General features: G+C 32.6%; 1 protein-coding gene across 3 annotated transcripts in view; it reads left to right on the forward strand.

Moving 5' to 3' along the window:
- The window catches only part of LOC108917006 (rho GTPase-activating protein 7), a 75,916-nt gene extending 58,041 nt beyond the window's left edge, over positions 1-17,875 (forward strand). For all 3 annotated transcript variants that reach the window (XM_018723416.2, XM_018723414.2, XM_018723417.2), the window contains 11 exons: positions 5,729-6,097; positions 6,164-6,445; positions 8,752-8,794; positions 9,580-9,651; positions 10,680-10,916; positions 10,970-11,282; positions 12,864-13,099; positions 13,359-13,667; positions 15,912-16,207; positions 16,336-16,943; positions 17,052-17,875. In XM_018723416.2, coding sequence (XP_018578932.1) covers positions 5,729-6,097; positions 6,164-6,445; positions 8,752-8,794; positions 9,580-9,651; positions 10,680-10,916; positions 10,970-11,282; positions 12,864-13,099; positions 13,359-13,667; positions 15,912-16,207; positions 16,336-16,943; positions 17,052-17,166 — 2,880 coding nt within the window. In that variant the 3' untranslated portion in view covers positions 17,167-17,875. The remainder of the gene's footprint in view (positions 1-5,728; positions 6,098-6,163; positions 6,446-8,751; positions 8,795-9,579; positions 9,652-10,679; positions 10,917-10,969; positions 11,283-12,863; positions 13,100-13,358; positions 13,668-15,911; positions 16,208-16,335; positions 16,944-17,051) is intronic.
- Positions 17,876-19,434: the final 1,559 nt, after the last annotated feature.

A 19,434-nucleotide genomic window follows, 5' to 3' on the forward strand; every position in this document is an offset into this window, starting at 1 on the left:
CAATTGTTTTCCAGTTTTTAAATAAATAAAATAAAATGTATCGATTTTGTAGCACGAGATAGTGTTGTGCTTAAATTTTATCTCGAATTTTAGTAATTATGAATCTCTTAAAACAAGAACTTGACTTTTAATCAAATTCTGAATTTGAAAAATATGTAATTAAAGTACCCAAAGTTCACGTCATCCAATCATACGTATCAAAAATAATTTACGTATTTACCAAAACGCAAAATTCATTAATTTTTAAACGCGCAAGTACAAAACAAACTACAATATATGCTCAAAATCCAATTTTCGCGCACTCGCTGGAAAACACCTCGAGAAAAGGAAATACTGGTACGCAGAAACATTCAGACACGGTCCAATTCCAGATACCAACTGAATTGCTCGATATGAATTTTATCGAATTTTAAATTTACTACAACGCTAATTATTTTTTAGAATTAAGCATAAAGAAGTTAAAAAAAGTGATAAATAAACATTGTATTTTATGGTATTATATTCCTTAATTAATCTAACTTTTTTTTTGTACATCAAGTTTTGATCATTTTTTTCTCGAAAATGGTTGAGTTTAGGACCCATATCATATAAGGTTTTTTTGTTTATTTTAATGTATTCTATCGTCTGTTATATTAAGGCAGTCAAACTTCTAACACCCTGTATGCCTGAAAATAATTTCAATTTCAATTTCAGCACCCCGTCTCGAAAATGAAGCATTTGACAAAACTTGACCTGACCTACGTCCCTTAATACATATTGATAACGTTTGACCCATTAGTAAATGGACACCCTGTATAAAGACAAATTTAAAAACTATAAAAAATCATTTTCGTATTTTAAAAATTTATTCAAGGGAGCCAATTTTTTTAACCCAAATATAAAAAATTTGGAATATTTAATTTAAAACTTCAAAAAATAATGGATTATAACCTAAATTTTTGTGGCCAGTTTTCACTATTTAAATTTACTAAATGGGATTAACCCAAGTTTTCGGTTTTCCTGTAAAAAAAATGATCTAAATTTATATTTTTTTATAAAGCCGATTTTATGTTGAAAGTGAAGCAATTCTAAGGGAAAACCAATTTTGATACAGACAAAAGATCATCTTTGTCCTGTTTATTAAAACGCCTATTTATTATTTCTTATCACAATTGCGTAGTTCAGTACATATTGTTTTGATAATAAATCATTATGGACGCATTGTTTTTTTTTTCCAATGAAAGCCATAAATGTTTGTATTATAAATTTAACGAATAGTTATTATAGCACATAATTATGTTAATCGCTCGTATAATCCATAAACGTTTCTACCGATTTCAAATCAGTCATAACCTATAAAGCATACAGGGTATTCCAAAAAAGGGTACCAGGACCCTTTAATACAAATAACGCCAAATAATTTTACGGTCTGCCGACTTTGCTCCTCCGCTTTGGATGGGCTCATAAATAAAAAAATAACGGCATAATGATCTCTTTATACTCGGAGGAATTTACATTTTCCAAACACTTGTCATTTTATAACCCATGCCCCCAATGCGGGTGGTGCCTTATGTCGCTACAAATAAAAGACAATCGTCGTGGGAAGAACTTCTTACGAGCTCCGACACGACACAAGCTTCTAATTAGGTCATTAAAGGGGGTAATGCATATGCACACTCATTAAGAGATGTGTGACTGTTATGAAATAATTACAAAGTTTGACACATGGTACAAATTTAACTTAATTGCCTTTTGTTTTATTTATTTGTGACCGGCTGTTATGTCACACTGTACTCTGTTGTCAACGCTATACTGCACGTATACTGGGTGTAACGTAAAGGTTGGGAATAAATTAAACGGTGGATTTTTTGGTTTAAAAAATAATTTTTTTTCCAAGCTACAGGGAGTTTGGTTTCAACAACAAGTTTCCAATAACTTTCGAACATTATAAGATAATAAAACGAAATTTTAGCTTTAGCTTAATTTGATAATCCCCTAGTAACAGGAAAAAGATTGACTTTGTAAGTTACTCAGTGGCGTACGGATTGTACCGTAAGGGTTTTCGAAGAAAATTGTTTTACGCCACTGGCAAAAACATTTTTTTAATATTTTTTTATGGTCCACTTTTTATTTTAAACAAAATTACCCTCTTGCGTTTTATTTCTAGCTCTTGTAATTTTTCCGTAAATAAAACTTTTGTAAATACCATTTTTTCCCACTGCTAACATTGGAAAATAAAAACAACAAAAACATTATGAGGTATGTTTTAACTCTTTAGACTTTTGCATTGATAATAATACTAAAAAACTATTTTTTTTTAATTTTTTTAGCCATTAGACTCTTTTAGTGTGACGTCACATATTTAGGCAACCCCCAACAAATTGTCATAGTCATAGAAATTGTACCGACTGAATCTGATCCTTATGTATTATTTACATGGATACTATAAAAATGAATTAAATATCAAATTAATTTATTTTTACAAAGATTTAGAAGTATTTAAGTATAACCAACACGTGTTTCGTAAACTAGATACACTAATGTACTTTTAACTTACAAAAAACGACATAAAAGAATATTCCTAAATTTAAAAAGTAAAAATTTAACATTAGCCGTGTTATTTCTAATGCGCATTCTCGGGAAGAATAGCCTCATATGCAGGTGAGATCTTGTTGATATATCATCGCGTATTTTTTCTTCCTTTGTTTAATCTCGGCATTTTTTAGTTCTATTAAGTATTTTTATTGTTTTTCTTGGTGTTGTACTGTGTCATTGTGTCTATCGAGTGCTTATTTCTTCAAGTTGTTTATTATAGACGTACCTTAACCATAACCAAATTTTCTTGAATGATATCCCGTTGCGAGGCTACGCTTACATGAAATTATCTTTAATGCGCATGCTCAGTAACATCGATATAATTTTAATTTATTAATTACTATAAAAGTCAATATTGTTCTATAAATTTAAATATATAAATTCTATAATTCTCTTAGTTTGTCACTTGGGGTTTGAAACTTCTTAAATATTGCCAGAATATCGCGATATTTAAGGTCATGACAAAGAAAACATTTTTTTGGCACTTATGTCCAAAGTACATAAAGTCGAAAATCGATCTAGTAAAAATAGTGAGACATTCTTCATGTCAATGGGTTGCCTATTATTTGACGTATGTGACGTCACTCCTAAAAAGGTCTATTCTGCTTTCAATACACTTATATGATTTTTAAGTTAGTATAGTTTATAAACTTTTACGAAAACGCGTTTAGGTTTTTAAATTTTTTAAATCTTATATCGGTAAGTCGGTGATTGCGTGACCTTTTTTTTCTAGAATCAAACGAAAAAGTTTTTATGTTTTGAAATTTTATATCGGTGAGTCGTGATTGCATGAGTTTTTTTTAAAAAAACGGGCCTCCTTAAAGCTTGCAGCCCCAGGCCCTACCATAGGTTAATACGGTCCTGGAATATATATGTATAGTTAAAAGAAAAATAAGTCGAAATTGTGTAAATGCGATAATCCGTTCCTTTAATAGTTTATTTTCCAATAAGACAGCTCTTGAAATTATGGAGAATTGATTAATAGAAAATATTAATTAAATAGGATTATTTATAAATTATTTACAATAGATATCTGTCAAATATGTATTAACAATTAAAATATTTATTTTGATGTAACAATTATCACAATTCAAGAATGTAAGTGCAATTTACTTCACTTTTATCAGTCTGTGATAATTACATATGTAGTTATAAACAAATACACAAATAACAATATAAAATAAATAAAAAAAAAAGTTTTAATCTTATCAAAATGAAGTCAAGCAATGTTCTTCGATACTAGAATTCTAGGTAATAAATAATTGTCCAAAATAAAAACTAAAATTAGTTTGTTTAAAAAAAATATCCCCTATTCCTGCCGTTGTTATCACTCTCGACAAAGACTAAAAAACACGTACCACAAAGAGATTTTTTTGTTTCCATAATTTACTTGGGAATGTTTCATCAGTAGGTCTGTCAGAACTGCGCCGCGAGACATGGGCGTACACATTATTTATTAAAATGCAACAAATTAAATTGTCTACAATACACCACAATAAACACAAACGAATAGAAATTAATTACATCCTCACGATAACAAGGCAACTGTATACTAACGTGATGTGAACGTGAAAAGCATTCTGAGGCAGCGGCGGTTGACCCGCTTGGCACTCCATTGAATTGCGGCTCTCTCTGACAGCCTTATTCATCAGGTAGCGTCTCTTTTCGTATGAAATAATAAATATTAACAGAAAAAAAGTATTGAAACGACATTGTCAAAAGTTAGGATTCCTGTCTGTGGAATTATATCTTTTGCTTACCCAGATTTCTGGTATCGAAGAACATTGGTTGAACCTTTAAAACAGAGTAAAAAATGCGGAATCTAGTAATAAAATATATGTTTTTTAATACAAAACAACAAGTTAGCTAAAAAGTTTGATAATCAAAATTTTGTGTAAATTCGAGGGAAGGTAAAAATAAAACAAGTGACATAATATGTTAATTTTATTACAGCTACTTTGAACGAATCAACATAATTGAACTAGAGAACACAACGCACTTACAACTTGTCATTTTTAGATTTTAATTTTTTACCCCTGGCGGCAAAAAATGGCGAGTCCACGTCGTCCACAAATTCTCTCCTCTCCCTCAGCCTCATATTATTATTAAAGTACCTCCCGCCTTTCGATTCCTTTTTACCCCTGGATGTGAAGAACGGTTCCTGCTGTTCATCCCTCCTGACGAAGACCCAGTAAGGTTCCGAGGCGTACAGGGGCTCCTGCATGTAGGTGGGGTCCTTTTTACCTCTATTCGCCCAGAAAGGACCCATCTCGTCCTGACCTGAGGACCTCTTCAAGCATAAGCCCGCTCCGCAGGACACGTCTTCGCCGTCGTTCTTGTTCAGCTCCATCTCGTCCACCGGGTAATGATACGAATTGAGGAACCTCTTTCTAGGGTCTTGAATCTACAATTTCATTAAAAAAATCTCACACTACGAACGAGTTAAATATATTTTTCGACTTCCGCGACTTGAACAAAATTGAAAAACGACTTTTACTCGATACCAAATGTAGAACCTAAAATTAGTATTTTTCAAAAACTTTTGTAACGCTTTTTGGTTGTTTTATAGATTAACAAAATCAAGAAATGAAATGAAAATGTTGAGTTAAAAGTATCAAGGTTAAATGTCGTAAAATATTTAAAATTATATGAAAAAAAGTTGCGAAATTAAATGAACTAAGTTACTTAGTTTTAAGGATGGTTACTTAGCATGAGCAAACATAAACTATCACTCACTTCGGCACTGACGAACATAACGAGGAAAATCAATCTTAAAAACTTGTACATTTTTGAAAACGTCTAGCCTGAAACAAGATTAATACTGAGCATAGCCAAAGGAGAACAGTCCCTTAAATACACTCTGTCCTGGTCTCTGAAGCAGAAAAAATTGAAATTGCTAGAGGTCAACCTGGATTAGAAACGGGACTTGGGGATTTGTTAACGTCTTTTTAGATAAACACGTAATAGGAGCGTATTTGGCTTCTATGAAATGCATTTTTTGCCCTTAGGCGGAAACCACCAACTCGCCTTTGCCCGGTTCAATCAATAAACTTAAATTACTGTGTTTGTAGAGCGAAATTAATTTGAGGGTAAAAATTAAAAAATTAATATATTAAAAAAAAACTGGTGGTTTATAAACTCCTTTTTGTTCCAGAATGAGATAACCCAGGCATTCGAGAGGGGCGCTCAGAGATATCCCCCCGAGCCCCCTAAGAGGTGCAGGCAGCCGAAGAACAACGCCTCTGAAAAAACAGACATCGAGGACATCGACCTCGAAATCCTCATCCAACTAAACGAAACAATCAAGTCGGATATATCGGAATTGCTGGCTAAAAATGAACTTAATGACAGCAACGTTACCAGCTATCAGTACTACAATAATAACATTGACAGCAATATCAATGGTTTTCCTTACATAAATGGCAATAAGCTGTACGAAGATGGACACTTCGACGATAAGCATCTCTTTGAGTCTGACTTATTGTCGGACACAATAGGCTCGGACTCGTTGCTTGGGAATTCTGTAAGTTCAAAACTAACATCGCGCATGCGTGCGTACAATCAAATTCACTCAAATGTTCGTTTACAGATAACCCTAAGCGAACATAACGCAATAAATGCGGCCACGCAAACATCACCATCCCTTTCCCCAAGTTCCACAAACCTAACGTGGAACTCAGAATGCTCGTCATCTCCCTGTCTAACGTCCACGTCAGACAGCGACCTCCTAGACGAAGATGCCCAGTCGACGTCTTCCACAGACGGCAGAGACCACCTACTGATCACCGCCTGGACCCCGAAACAAAGATGGCAGCAAGTTTTGGGCACGAAATCATCATCGGCACCTATTCTGAAAAGAGGTGCCAACAAAGTAAGTATTGGGACATTTCAAGACGCTGGCGCGTGAACGTTTTTCCGTTTTTGATCGTTTCAAATGAACCCTTCTCTCGGTCTGGCGCAGTGTAAATGTAGGTTACATTATAGTTAAAACAGAATAGAACTTTAAACGTGCTGTTCGATATTCCATATTCCTGTTTCTACCACCGAAAGTGTTATATATAATCTAACTTTATCTAGAGCACGAGTCTGAAAAGGGAGATAAACAGGTTACAACGGTGTTAGTCGTGGAGCATATGGTAAAAATAAAAAATTGAAGGCTGTTGCTAGGGCACAACATTTAGGCGAACTATATCTTTTTTATCTCAAAAAATGCAGCCTTACAAAAATAGATTCGTACAGTATTAAAAAAATTCTTGATTATACTTATACGAGTAGAGTATAGGGACATTTTCAGTTACCCTTTTTTTTATTTAATTATTTTTTTATTTTTATTATTTAATATTTTTATGTACAGGCAAGGTTGGCAAATACCATGATATTTATATAAATATCAAATATCGGATATATATCTTGATATATATTCGATATATATCAAGTCTTGATATACATTTTTATTTTAATTAATTAGTTTATGTATATTATAGTACGGAAATAAAATTAAGAAACTATTTAGGTAAATATTTTTGTTCCAAATATCAAAAACAAGAACGGAAAAATAAATATAAACTCTGAAACTGATAAAAAATATTTGCGTGAATGTTAAGTACTACGAAAACTAACCAATTTACAAGTCAACATAAACTTCATAAATATTAAAACAAATACAAACACACAGCACCTGCTCGAATTGATTAACCCCTGGAGAAATAATGAAATAAAAATATTCGTTCAATTTTACTTTGTTGAAAAATTCGGGGAATCACATAAATAAACACGTTCATCAACGATTAGCATACGGTTTTGCTGCCATCTCTTAACAGTTTTAGCAACTTTAAACCAGTAGGAATCATTATTTAAATTTTTATAAATATCATGATATATATCAAGGAATAAATATCGTGATATATATCAATGATATACATCGGATATATATCATTGATATATATCATGCCAACCTTGTGCACAGGTGTAGGAAACCAACAAAAACTAGTAGATACCTATTACATTTCAATTCATATCATAACGAAAGATGTAGTAAAACGTTTATTATATGATAATAGAGCAAAATTCTCAAAAATAAAATAGATAGAACCCGTAAAAAATATATAGTTAGATAATTAACACCCAGAAATATTTGTTGACAGAAATTTTGAAATCTTTGAAAAAAAAAGAAAACTGTTGCATTATCAATTTTATAATTAAAGTTTAAATAACGAAAACAGTGAGCTTTGGAAACGTTAACTTTGTGAAGAATTGTTATCTGCAAAACTAAATGACTTTTTAGCGCAAAAAAAAATATTTTCACTGGCCGAAATACCTAATCGAATAAAAAAGAGCATTCGGAGATAGTTGGAAGTACATTAGGGGTCAGGTAAATAAACATTTATTACTGCACTTTCTGTAATAAATAAAAAATTACAATACATTTAATATACGCTCATCTTATGACGATCTCTTGTAAATGTCGGTTTTACAAGCACATTGATATATGACATTACTCGTAAATTAAAATTAATGCCATAATTATTGTTACTATAAATACCGCTCAGGCATATCATCCAAATTGTTTATGTATTCATAAGGTACCAGACAATTTTCCAATTTGAAAATATGAATTCGACAATTTGTCAAACTTTTAACTGCAAATCAAAGTACTACGGAGCCTTCGTAAACGATTACAAACCACGTGAGCGACATTGCACGATTGACACTATCAACTAAAAATCCCTAAATCAGTTATAATTAGGGCTGTCAGAACTGAGCCGCTGGACATAGGCGTACGCATTATTTATTAAACAGCAACAAATTAAGTTGTCTACAATACAATTAATTACCAACGCGAAGCAAATAAAATTACTGTTCCGTGCCAAATTACTCGTCACGTGGCTTGTAAACATTTATGAAGGCTGTGTTGAAACGAAAAAATGTTTACGGGATCTGCATCTTGAAAATGACAAGATCGTTTTGCACTTGTGCGCTGCAAATCCGCCATTTTCCCGATTTCCGCAGTCCCGTGCTCCAAAACTATCGCATTTCAGCTAGTTCGGGATTTTGTGTTGTGCCGGGATTGCCAGTTAACCGACTATTATATTAATCACGCGTATATAACTTAGCGCCTTTGAACTTTAACTCGTTATCCAGATGGGTGGCCATGCATAATTGATCATGTAATTTCAGGTGAACAAGCAGTCTCGTTCGCAGTCCGACAGACACCTGGCCGGTGAGTAGTTGCAATATGTCTATCCGCGTAAGAGATTATAAGTTCTTCCGCAGTCTCAGTGTTAAAGTTAACGATAACTGGACGGTACGGAAGGCCGAACAGCTATGGCGACAAATGCGAACGCACAAAATCGCAGGTTGGTGATGCCACCCCTCCCCCCTTTGTAAAAAAAAAATTGTAAAATCCCACCGTCACACGAATAAAACTATTTCTAGGCCTTGATACCTATTTGAAGTTTTTCCAGCATTACAAAATAAGGTTTCCCTGCATCCCTTTTGTGTCTTGTTATTTTGAAAATATTTATTAGGTTAAATTTAAATGTTTCAATAACGAGGACATAATAGTTTCACATTTCGTTGCTTGCATTACAACTTGTTTTTAAAAACTGTGCGATGTTTTGTTAAACAAACGGTAGTCATTAGTTTCCTAGTTCTTAAATATGAATAGCATGGGCTAAATAATGTTTATTATTCATAGGAACGAAGCTATGTTCTTTTTGAACAAGTTTATTGAGTAAATATTATGAAATTTTTTCAAAAAACAAAACCGTCAATACTAAAATATTAACCCTATTTGATTTGTTCTTTAGTTTCATTTCATAGTTTAAATTTACAGTTAATTTTTTTGGACCTAATTCACAATGTAGAGGTGACCCCGAAAATATGTACATTATACATTATTGGGGAGCACCCTGTACATCGATTTGTCAAGATTTTTTGACATATATTCATGACCTACTTTGTGTGAAATATTATTTTCCCCAGAAAGAGAACTTTATTTTACAGAAATCGAGGCTGCCGAGGCTTGCAAGTGGTTACGCGCGACAGGATTTCCGCAATATGCCCAGCTGTACGAAGGTAAGAAAACAGAACTCAAATATTTCTAAAACGCCCACCCGGCCCAGACTGTATTATCTCAACCCTTTTCACAGTACCTTCTTCGTTATTGTCGATTATTGTGTCCCTTTGCCTGATGATAATGATACGTTACTCCAGACACAACCATATTTTTCATATAACAAAGATTTGGTGCGTTAAAATTTAAAACATCCGTAAAAATTAATGTTATAAACACCCAACTAATTAACGAACTATAGATGGCATTAAACTAATCAATTATTATTATTTAATTTCAAATTGAGTTGTTATTTAGATTAACTCGTTTTGTAATAAGATTTAATTACAGGCAATTAAATTTTATATGAAATTATGTTAATTACATTAATTGAACTGTAGAAGAGGCGTAAAATTTTGATTAGAACAGATTTTTTCAACAATTACCTCGTTGTAAAAATGCACGGAAAAAATTATTAAAAACACCGCTGATTTTAGTTGTACGCGGGAGCGCAAATGGCTCCGTTTGTCGTGCCGACTCCCAACTGTGCCATTCAAATGGCTACAGTAGGAAGGTTGTCTCACCTATGGCACACTGATGAGGACTAATAAGTCCGAAACCGGTCTGTGTCTGGTGGGTTAAACTGGCGAAGGATCCTAGCTGTTGCACTAGGTGTTGCGGGTATAAATCAATGCCGGTAGGGGCACATAGCCTTCGGAGTAGTTGTTTCTCGCAACACTGACAAATTAAAACCGCCGATTTTAATTTATACAGAAAATATACAATTTACTACATACATATAGGTACATATTTTTTTGTGGAATTATACGTAAATATTTTTATTTGTTGCTCAAGGCATCTTTCTCGTGTATCAATTTTACATACGTTTATTATCAAGCAAATATAACACCGAGCGCTTAAAAAAAGGAAATATAATAACTACATAGCGAAAAGTTACTGCGATAATGCAGAATCAAATCGGCTGGGCTCCAGCTCCCTTCAATCCGGCCGATACAAAATTGTATTCCACCAAACAATGGTTTTGTTTCAGATATGCAATTCCCCATCGACGTATCGACGGCCGCTCAAGATCACCCGCTTTTAGAACCCGACGTGCTTCATTCCCTTTATCGCCGCCTGCAGATCCTAAATAGCTGCGCCCATCTCCACCAACAAAGGGTGACACACACGGATGAGTCTGAAGATGAGTATTGCGCGCTGTCCGACAATTGGACATATCAAACGGACATCAGAAGGTGGTCCAGAACATGTAACAAGATGCCTTCCCGTAAGTCACTTCGTACATTACAACAATGCTCTCAATGATATACGTTTGTTTAGAAAATCTCGAAGATACCTCCAAGCGGTTGGAGAGCGTCGATCAGGACGACGTTTTCGAAAAATGCACGGACAGTCCTAAGGAGAGGCTGCGTAGAGCTGGTAGCACCAAGTTCCGGCGACGCAGGGAAGGTGTACTGTTTAGTGATAGGGACAATGTGCTAGATTCGCTTACGCGACAGTTAAGTGACTTAAAATCCTGTGATGTTAACCACGTGTCGGATTCGGAGATCACCCCAAAACACACCAGGAGGGCCAGGACTAAATCATTCGACAAAACTGATACGTGGTCGCATCCCCACACCACCACCGATCGGTGAGTTTTTCGAATTCTCTTAAACCTCAACCATAAAATAACTGTTTATTGTACTCGATTATCTGAACTGGACGATTTCCGGACAATCGAAAAGTCGGAAGTTTTATTATATTTCGGAATCCAGAATCCAGATAGATTGGTAAATCTATCTAAACACGTTTGATCGATCTTCCTGATCATGGAAAAGTCCGGATAATCGAGTTTATACTGATAGTGGCAACGAAATTATCAGATTACCTAGAGCAAACAAAAAAAAAAACTATTGCGCGTTCTGTTCCAGAGATATAGGTACCAACTCTGTTTTTCCTTATTTATACGTATTCTAATAGAATGTTTCCAGGATGATAGGTCTATCGCTAATAAAGAGAGATATGGCCATAAGAATGTATTAGAAAGAGATTATTGTTGCTAAGCAATAAGCAAATGCTGTTATATTATTGTTTAAACCTTTAACACTTTTGACATTCTTTTCGTCATATGTTCCCTAATATATCTCGAATGCGACGCTCAATTGTTTTTTTAACAATTCCTCGTGAAATAATGAATAAATTATGACATTTTATTTCTCTTATCTCTTTGACCTACGTAGTTTGCGATTTCAAAGCAGTACTAAAAAAACAATTGAAGGTGCTTCTGAGGTACAATTCGAAGCTATAAGTTTGACATATTTGTCTCTAATAACACGGCTAAAAGATTATGCCATATGCGTAATATTTCAAACAAAGACTAGGTTGCTTAAAAACCTGCAATAACCTCTTTTAAGTACACCTGCTCTGACTCGACCATAAAAAGAGTAGTTTTGTAACCTGACGAATTGCTCGCCGAACCCCGCATCATGTGAGAATGCCTTAACACACCGAGCTTAAGCATTTTAGCCATATTTGGATTCTGCTGCTATTAAAGACAAACCTGTCAAACCTTTATATTATTGTAATCGTGACAAAAATGTTTTATTCAAATATGTTAATTTAAAATTTAAAAAGTAAAAAAAAACTTTTGATTTATATCTTCAAAATGCAACTCTGAGTTGCAGGAAAATTTCCTAAAACTTTGGTAAGTAATTCCTAAAGATTACACTGGGTCCATTTATAATAAAAAAAGATATGATCAAACGACTGATGAGTTAAAGAGACCATTCTGGTGAGAAAAGCAAAGAAAACAAGACAGGATATTATCAGAAACATCTATTTAAAATACAATATTTATAAATTTTATAGGGTATTTATGCAAGACTAATTAATTAGTTATAGATAGTATTTTATTATTTGTTCTAATTATTAACTTGGAAAACAATCATTCATTGAACTATAAATTAAAAGCCTTGACGCGAAATCACTTTACAAAATTACTTGAATCTTGACTTAGATTTAGTCAGTTAAACTTCATATCTCCTACGAATTTGAATTGCAAAAATATCGGTTAATAATTATAGGCAACAACTGAATAATGTTCTGCAATCATATTTATATATTTTACTAATAATTCATATATGTATATGAAAACTTACATTTTATTACTACTGACAAAATATACAACAAGAAAATCTATTACCCATTTGATTAGATGAGGTGTAAATTTTAGGGTAATATGGCATAAATTACCGGAAAAAGAAATAGAAGCGCCAGAAAGGGACATACCACCAGATACCACCGGACCGTTGTTGTCCCATCTGTCATCCACGCAATTACAAGTACTTAAGAAGTTAGCTTTACTTAAGTTAACAGCACACATGGAAAAGTACTGTCCCTCGCATAGAACCGGATGGAATTGGGACTTGCCAAAATTCATCCGAAAAATTAAATCCCCGGTCTACAAAGGTTTGTGTCACAAAACGAATGGCACTTCCTGATATTTTCAGGCAATATCGCGATAAATAGACTTAAACGCATTTCTCAACATACAACAAATAAAACATTAAGTAGTTTATTAAAAGACGACGATATATGTTTTTTAAACAAAAAGTATTGATCATGTGCCTTTTCAAAGTAAATCATTGTAAGCTGATCTATATGCCGTCAATATCAGGAGTGTCAGAGAGCTTATTCCAGGTATCTCATCATCGACATCGATTTGCAGATAAGAACGTGTTTGGCGTACCCCTTACGATAACGTTTCAAAGAACAGGGCAAGTCCTACCTAGGAATATCGAGGAGGCCATGAGATGGCTTCAGCAAAATGCGGCAGATCAAGTAGGCATTTTTCGAAAACCGGGCGTTAAATCAAGGATACAGGCGTTGCGGAACATGGTAGAGTCGAACGTAGGTGTCGATTACACAGACCAACAATGTTATGACGTAGCCGATATGGTGAAACAATATTTCCGAGAATTGCCTGAAACCCTGCTCACCAACAAACTGTCGGAAACTTTCATACTCATTTTCCAATGTAAGTTACGCGTCAGTTGCTCTCGCACTAAATTTCAAAATCATTTACTTCAAATTATTCCCAGAAAAAAAAATTGCTGACCTAGCACAGTTAACTGATACTTGGTATAACGTGCACAAAAAAATAAGTAGATGTTTGTCCATTCGGCAAATTTTTTTAATAGGCTCAATTGCTTTAGTTACGGCCCTGGTACAGGGTGATCTCAAATAATCTTCTCCGTTAAACGCAAACCTAAACTAAAATAATATATAACTGGAATTTTACAACCTTGTACATACAGGGTGGTCAGTTTTATATCCAAGACAGAAATGTTTAAATAAAAATTAGAAGATTTTTAAGTGGAAAGGATTATACGACAGCGTGTCGTTGTTTTTTTTTAACTGAATTGAACTGCATACACTATACAAAATGTATTTAAAAGAAGGAGCACAAATGTTGCCTGATAATCTTGTAGCGAAAATATAACAATCAAGCCAAATTTTAGAATAGTTCAGTTGATGCACAATGATATTATAACGAAAAAAATATCTCATCTATTCTATTCGAAAAATAAAATAAACTGACTACACAGTTGAATACGTTGATAATAATTCTAAACCTATTCGTTTCCCAAAAAAATTTATAAGACTTTTTTTATTGAAAATGCAATTTAAGTACAACGCAATCATTAAAAGTCCTAAAAACTGAAGTATAATTATAATTACAATGTATTTGCAATAAAAAAATTTATAAAAGTTTTTTGTGAAACGAATATTTTTGGAGTTATTTTCTGTATATTCATCTATATAATAAGATTATTTAGGTGTAAAAAATAACTCGAAAATTTCACGTTGTACGAGTAAAATGGAACAGATCTTTCGAACACCCTATAACTTGCTAATTAAGCGAATTTGCACCAACTGGCACAACTATCATATTTTGGCCTCAGAATTATCTTATAGCATTTGCTTTTGTCCCTTTATTTAAATACACACTGTATATTTTTACATACTGAGTGTTTGATGGTGTAGTTTTCAATTCGGTTGAGAGGTTGGTCGAATTATTTAGGAAACTTAAATTTTGTATTAATTTTCAAATGGAAAGAGTATTCTATATAGACTACAAATTTTAGTCATTTTAATGTATTTCTACAAAATTTTCGCTGATATTGGAGATATTTTATTTTAAGTAGTGTTGCATTTCGAAAATCTAATAAAATTTTGTTTCAAATTTGTAGTTGTCTATAGAAAACACCCTGTATAAAATAATTAATGTCTTATAGTTCTGGACTGGTTGGTTAACCTATGTGATTTACATTTTTGAATATTTTTGTTCAAACTATTACTATTTGAAAACTGTTACAAATTCTTTCATTCATAAGTATTTGTCATTAAGTTATACGGGGTGTTTGTAAATAAGTGCGAAATAATTTAGGGGGTGGTTGCCGAAGTTATTTTGTGAAAAAAAGTTCATATAAACGTAGGTCGAAATATGCTTTGTTTCCGAGGTAGTGTTTTTACACTTTTTATTTTTATTAATTATTTTTTAAAGATATTGACTCGAAATTTGATGGTTGTATTTTATTTAGAAATATTAACAGCAACCTACAAGATAATGTATCGATAGAAATTAAAAATACACCACTTGCAATAAAATGTTTTATTTTTTCCTTAAAAACGGTGCATCCTACGAAAAAAAATGAAGACACCAGTTTCATTGAGAATTGATGGCGGATTTCTAAAAAAAATATCAAAACGGGAAAGTCAGTGGCGTACCAATTTTTTTTATTAAAAAGGTGGCATTCTCACGAACGCCACTGGTGCAAGTAGAAATATTCGGATCACCCCACAAAATGCACATTTATCCCTCCAAAGCGTTTTTCAAATTTCGAGTTAATATCTTTAAAACTGAAATAATTAATAAAAATAAATAAAAAATTAAAATTTAAACACTGTATCTGGGGAACTTTTTTTTACAAAATAACTTCGGCAACCACCCTCTAAAATATTTCGCACTTATTTACAAACACCCTGTATATGCAAATATATATTCTGCATTACCTTTGCAAGTTATATAATAATTACTAATTCACTCCACAAATATTCTCCAGACTAGTTTACCTTTAGCTTTCATGTTAAAATAAAATTTAACTGAAAAACTGTATACCTATATATCCTAGTTAAAGAGGTCATTCGAATTTCCACACTGCTGATCACGTTTTACATTTTAATCTAGTGACACCATGAATAAAAATCAATATTTCAGATGTCCCCCCTTACCTACGTCGGGAGTCCGTTCTGTGTGCTCTTTTATTAATGCCAGATGAGCACATCGAAGTGTTGCAAGTTTTACTGCATTTTTTACTGGCCATCTCCAAGCATTCGCAAGTTAATCAGATGAATGAGAGCAACTTGGCCATGTGTTTTGCACCATCTTTATTCCATTACTCTCAAGCATATAAGCAGAATCTCGGATCTCCTCATCCAAAAGAATTGGCTGAAAACAAGGCTGGACATGAATGCCTGCTCTACTTTATGAAGAACTTCAACAGTCTGTTCAGGGTGAGTGGTTCAAAATAAAATCCTGGTATGGAACTATTAATATTTGTCCCAGACCTCAGTAATAAATTTGAAAGGCTACTATATGAACACCTAATATTTAATTTAGTTCAAGTAATGTAATTTTTCAGATTCCCCAAGAGTTCCTCAACCAATGTAAGTCAAGCGAAATAAAGGACACCAAAGCCAAACTACTGACAGATCTGGGCAAAGAACTAGGAGGTTGGAAAGACTACTTAAACGAATGCCAAACAAACCTCTTAAAGGAAGCGAGAGAAAAATGCCGTGGGTGGATCCCAGTATCTTCTCACAATCAAAAAGTCGAAATATTTTACAAGAAAGTAGCTGATGGGTTACCACTTCGTCTATGGAAAGTTTCAGCTGAAGTAGAAGCACCACCCTCAGAAGTGTTGCATCGACTTTTAAGGGAAAGGCATATATGGGACCCCGATTTACATTGTGCAAAAATAGTGTCTCAATTAGAGAAAAAAGCCGAGATTTTCCAGTATGTAAGAAAACGCATAATTCCGTTACCAAATGAAGAATATTGCATAGTGCGTACTTGGAAAACCGACCTTCCCAAAGATGCCTGTTTAATAGTGGAAACATCTGTGGAATACCCAGATATAGTACCGGTTCCAAATACGGCAAGGGGGGTCATTTTGGCGTCTAGATACTTAATAGAGCCCTGTGGATCTGGAAAATCGAGATTGCTTCACCTATCTAGAGTCGATACAATGTAATAATTTTTTTCTTTTTAGTTTAGTTAAGGTTTTTATTTTTAAATTTGTATTATTGTTTAGATTGGTTAAAAAAATAGTTGAATAAATAAACTGTCTTTTTTTAGGGGACGGACTCCAGAATGGTATCAGAAAAATTATGGACACCTTTGTGCTCTTTTTCTTGGGAATATACAAAACTCATTTTACCAAAACACAGTAGGCCCAGAGAGTAAAGTATAAATACCAAAGATGTACATATTTTTTAATTATTGTTATCTATTTTATATAATCGAATTATAGAAAAAATATATTTTTATAATAAAATCGTTAATATAAAAATAATTTAACTGTAATCCAGTTCATGAATCAATTTAAAATTGTTGGTATGATATATTCGACTAAAATTCAGTTGCTTTTCCAGTATAAACTTACAATTAATAGCCATAAACCATTTACTAATGACATAAATAAATTTAACAATGCATACAAAATTACTGTTATATTGAATATAATGAAGGACAATATCAAAATTTGGAATTAATTTATGTATACAGTGTGTTGCGATATTCATTTTTAATGGTTTTATATAAAATCACCCATACAAATCAAGTAGTAACTTGCCTTAAACATGCCTTATTTATACACACTGTATATCTGTAAAAAGATTCAGTGAAATATTTAAAAATCACTGTATAGGTGCAACTACTTGTCACATGTTATGCTAGTCAAAATATATATATTTTTTAGTTTAATAAATATATACATATATTTAGAATTAAAACTTTTATACTAGTGTAATATTGGATTCTATTAAACTAACCAATCACTAAATACAGGCCAGTATTGTCACTCTATTATTGTACATTAATTTCTCGATTATAAAATATTCTATAAAATTGTTGTTCACATAAATAATTTATATATTTTAAATTAAAATTGCTATGCCTAAAATAACTGTTTAATGTTTGTAAAATATATAATATTTTATTAAAAAGTGTTTTTTCTAAACCTGACATATTTCCAATGACATCAAATTCTAAGAAACAATATAAAAATTTTAATTTACTGCTTTATAGAGTACCTACGATAAGTACTAACCTTAATGAAATAGATATTTGTAGTTATTTGTTTGACACTACTGCTACCCCTAGGTACATAAATCAATGGACCTACCTATAAAAAAAAATAAAATTCATAGATATACGATACCCACAAAAATAAAGTAACTGTAAATACATAGGCATTCACAAGAGCGATGGCAGTGAGAGATGCCTGTCCCCTTTTGTGCATAGTGCACTAACATGTCAACAAATCAAAAAATTAAAATTGGCAAATTATCAAAACAATTAAAAACACTGTTATTTTTATTAGGTAAGCTACAAATATTTGTTCACAGAGCTACTAAAATCAATACTATTTCTATAATTTTCTGTTTGTTGTGTACTGTCATACCCAATAACAGAAACGGGCATATATACCAATTATTGCATACTATGTAGTACTGTGACATTTTATTCAATAAAGCCCTCCTAGGTGCTTTATAATGATGAATATATTTTGTGAATTATTATATTAGACAGTGCTATTTACTTCAAGTTTAATATATCTCTAAATGTATAAAATCTAAGACAGCTCATTAAATTTCAAATAAGCACAATCTTATTCAATACAGTATATATTCTTCCGTTACAACAAACAAGAGCCGATACACAAGATGGTAGTGGAACTACAAAAAGAACAATTCAAGAGTAAAACGTGATGCCAAAATTAAAATGAAAGTATTTTTAAAGTGCTTCTGAAGTTAGTTATTGTAACACGTAGATTGCCCACTGTCAAAATTGTGCAATATATTAAGTGTGTAAGTCCAGCAAACTGCAAGACAAGAGTACCATAAAAAGAGCAACAAAAATATACTATCTGCTAATGAAGATTATAACTACTTTGTATTTATTTCCTGAATTAACCTAAGTTTAATATTTTATTAAATATTTATGTTTACTTATAAACATAACTGCATCGCATATAACACAATACTTTTTGTGCATTGAACACCGAATAATCAATCATTTATAAAAACAATTGTTTTTTAAAATGGTAGCCTTACCTTGTTACTCTTGTAGGAGATATTTCTCGTCAATTTTCATATCTCACACATCACAAAACTACACATATTTAATGTTACCACTAAAAATCACTTTGTACAAATTATTATACGATTCAAACACTATATATACACACATTTTTACGTTTTCAATTCAAAATTAAAATCAGCACGGCGGTACTCGGCAACTACATCTTTCGAGAGAGGACAACATCACGCAGTTTGCTGTCCGTCCGCGTTTGTCCTGTACCGCGTTCAGAAATGTTGAGATTAACTAACAACAAGAGTAGTGCTATTATAAAATCTTAATAAAATTAATGTTAGATGTTATTATCGGTAAACATAATTTTGTACATACATTTTTAACTCAAACATGTAGTAAAAAAGAAATGTTTCTCAATTTAACA

This window comes from Anoplophora glabripennis, unplaced genomic scaffold (genome assembly GCF_000390285.2).
Source record: "Anoplophora glabripennis isolate ALB-LARVAE unplaced genomic scaffold, Agla_2.0 scaffold2, whole genome shotgun sequence".
NCBI lineage: Eukaryota > Metazoa > Arthropoda > Insecta > Coleoptera > Cerambycidae > Anoplophora > Anoplophora glabripennis.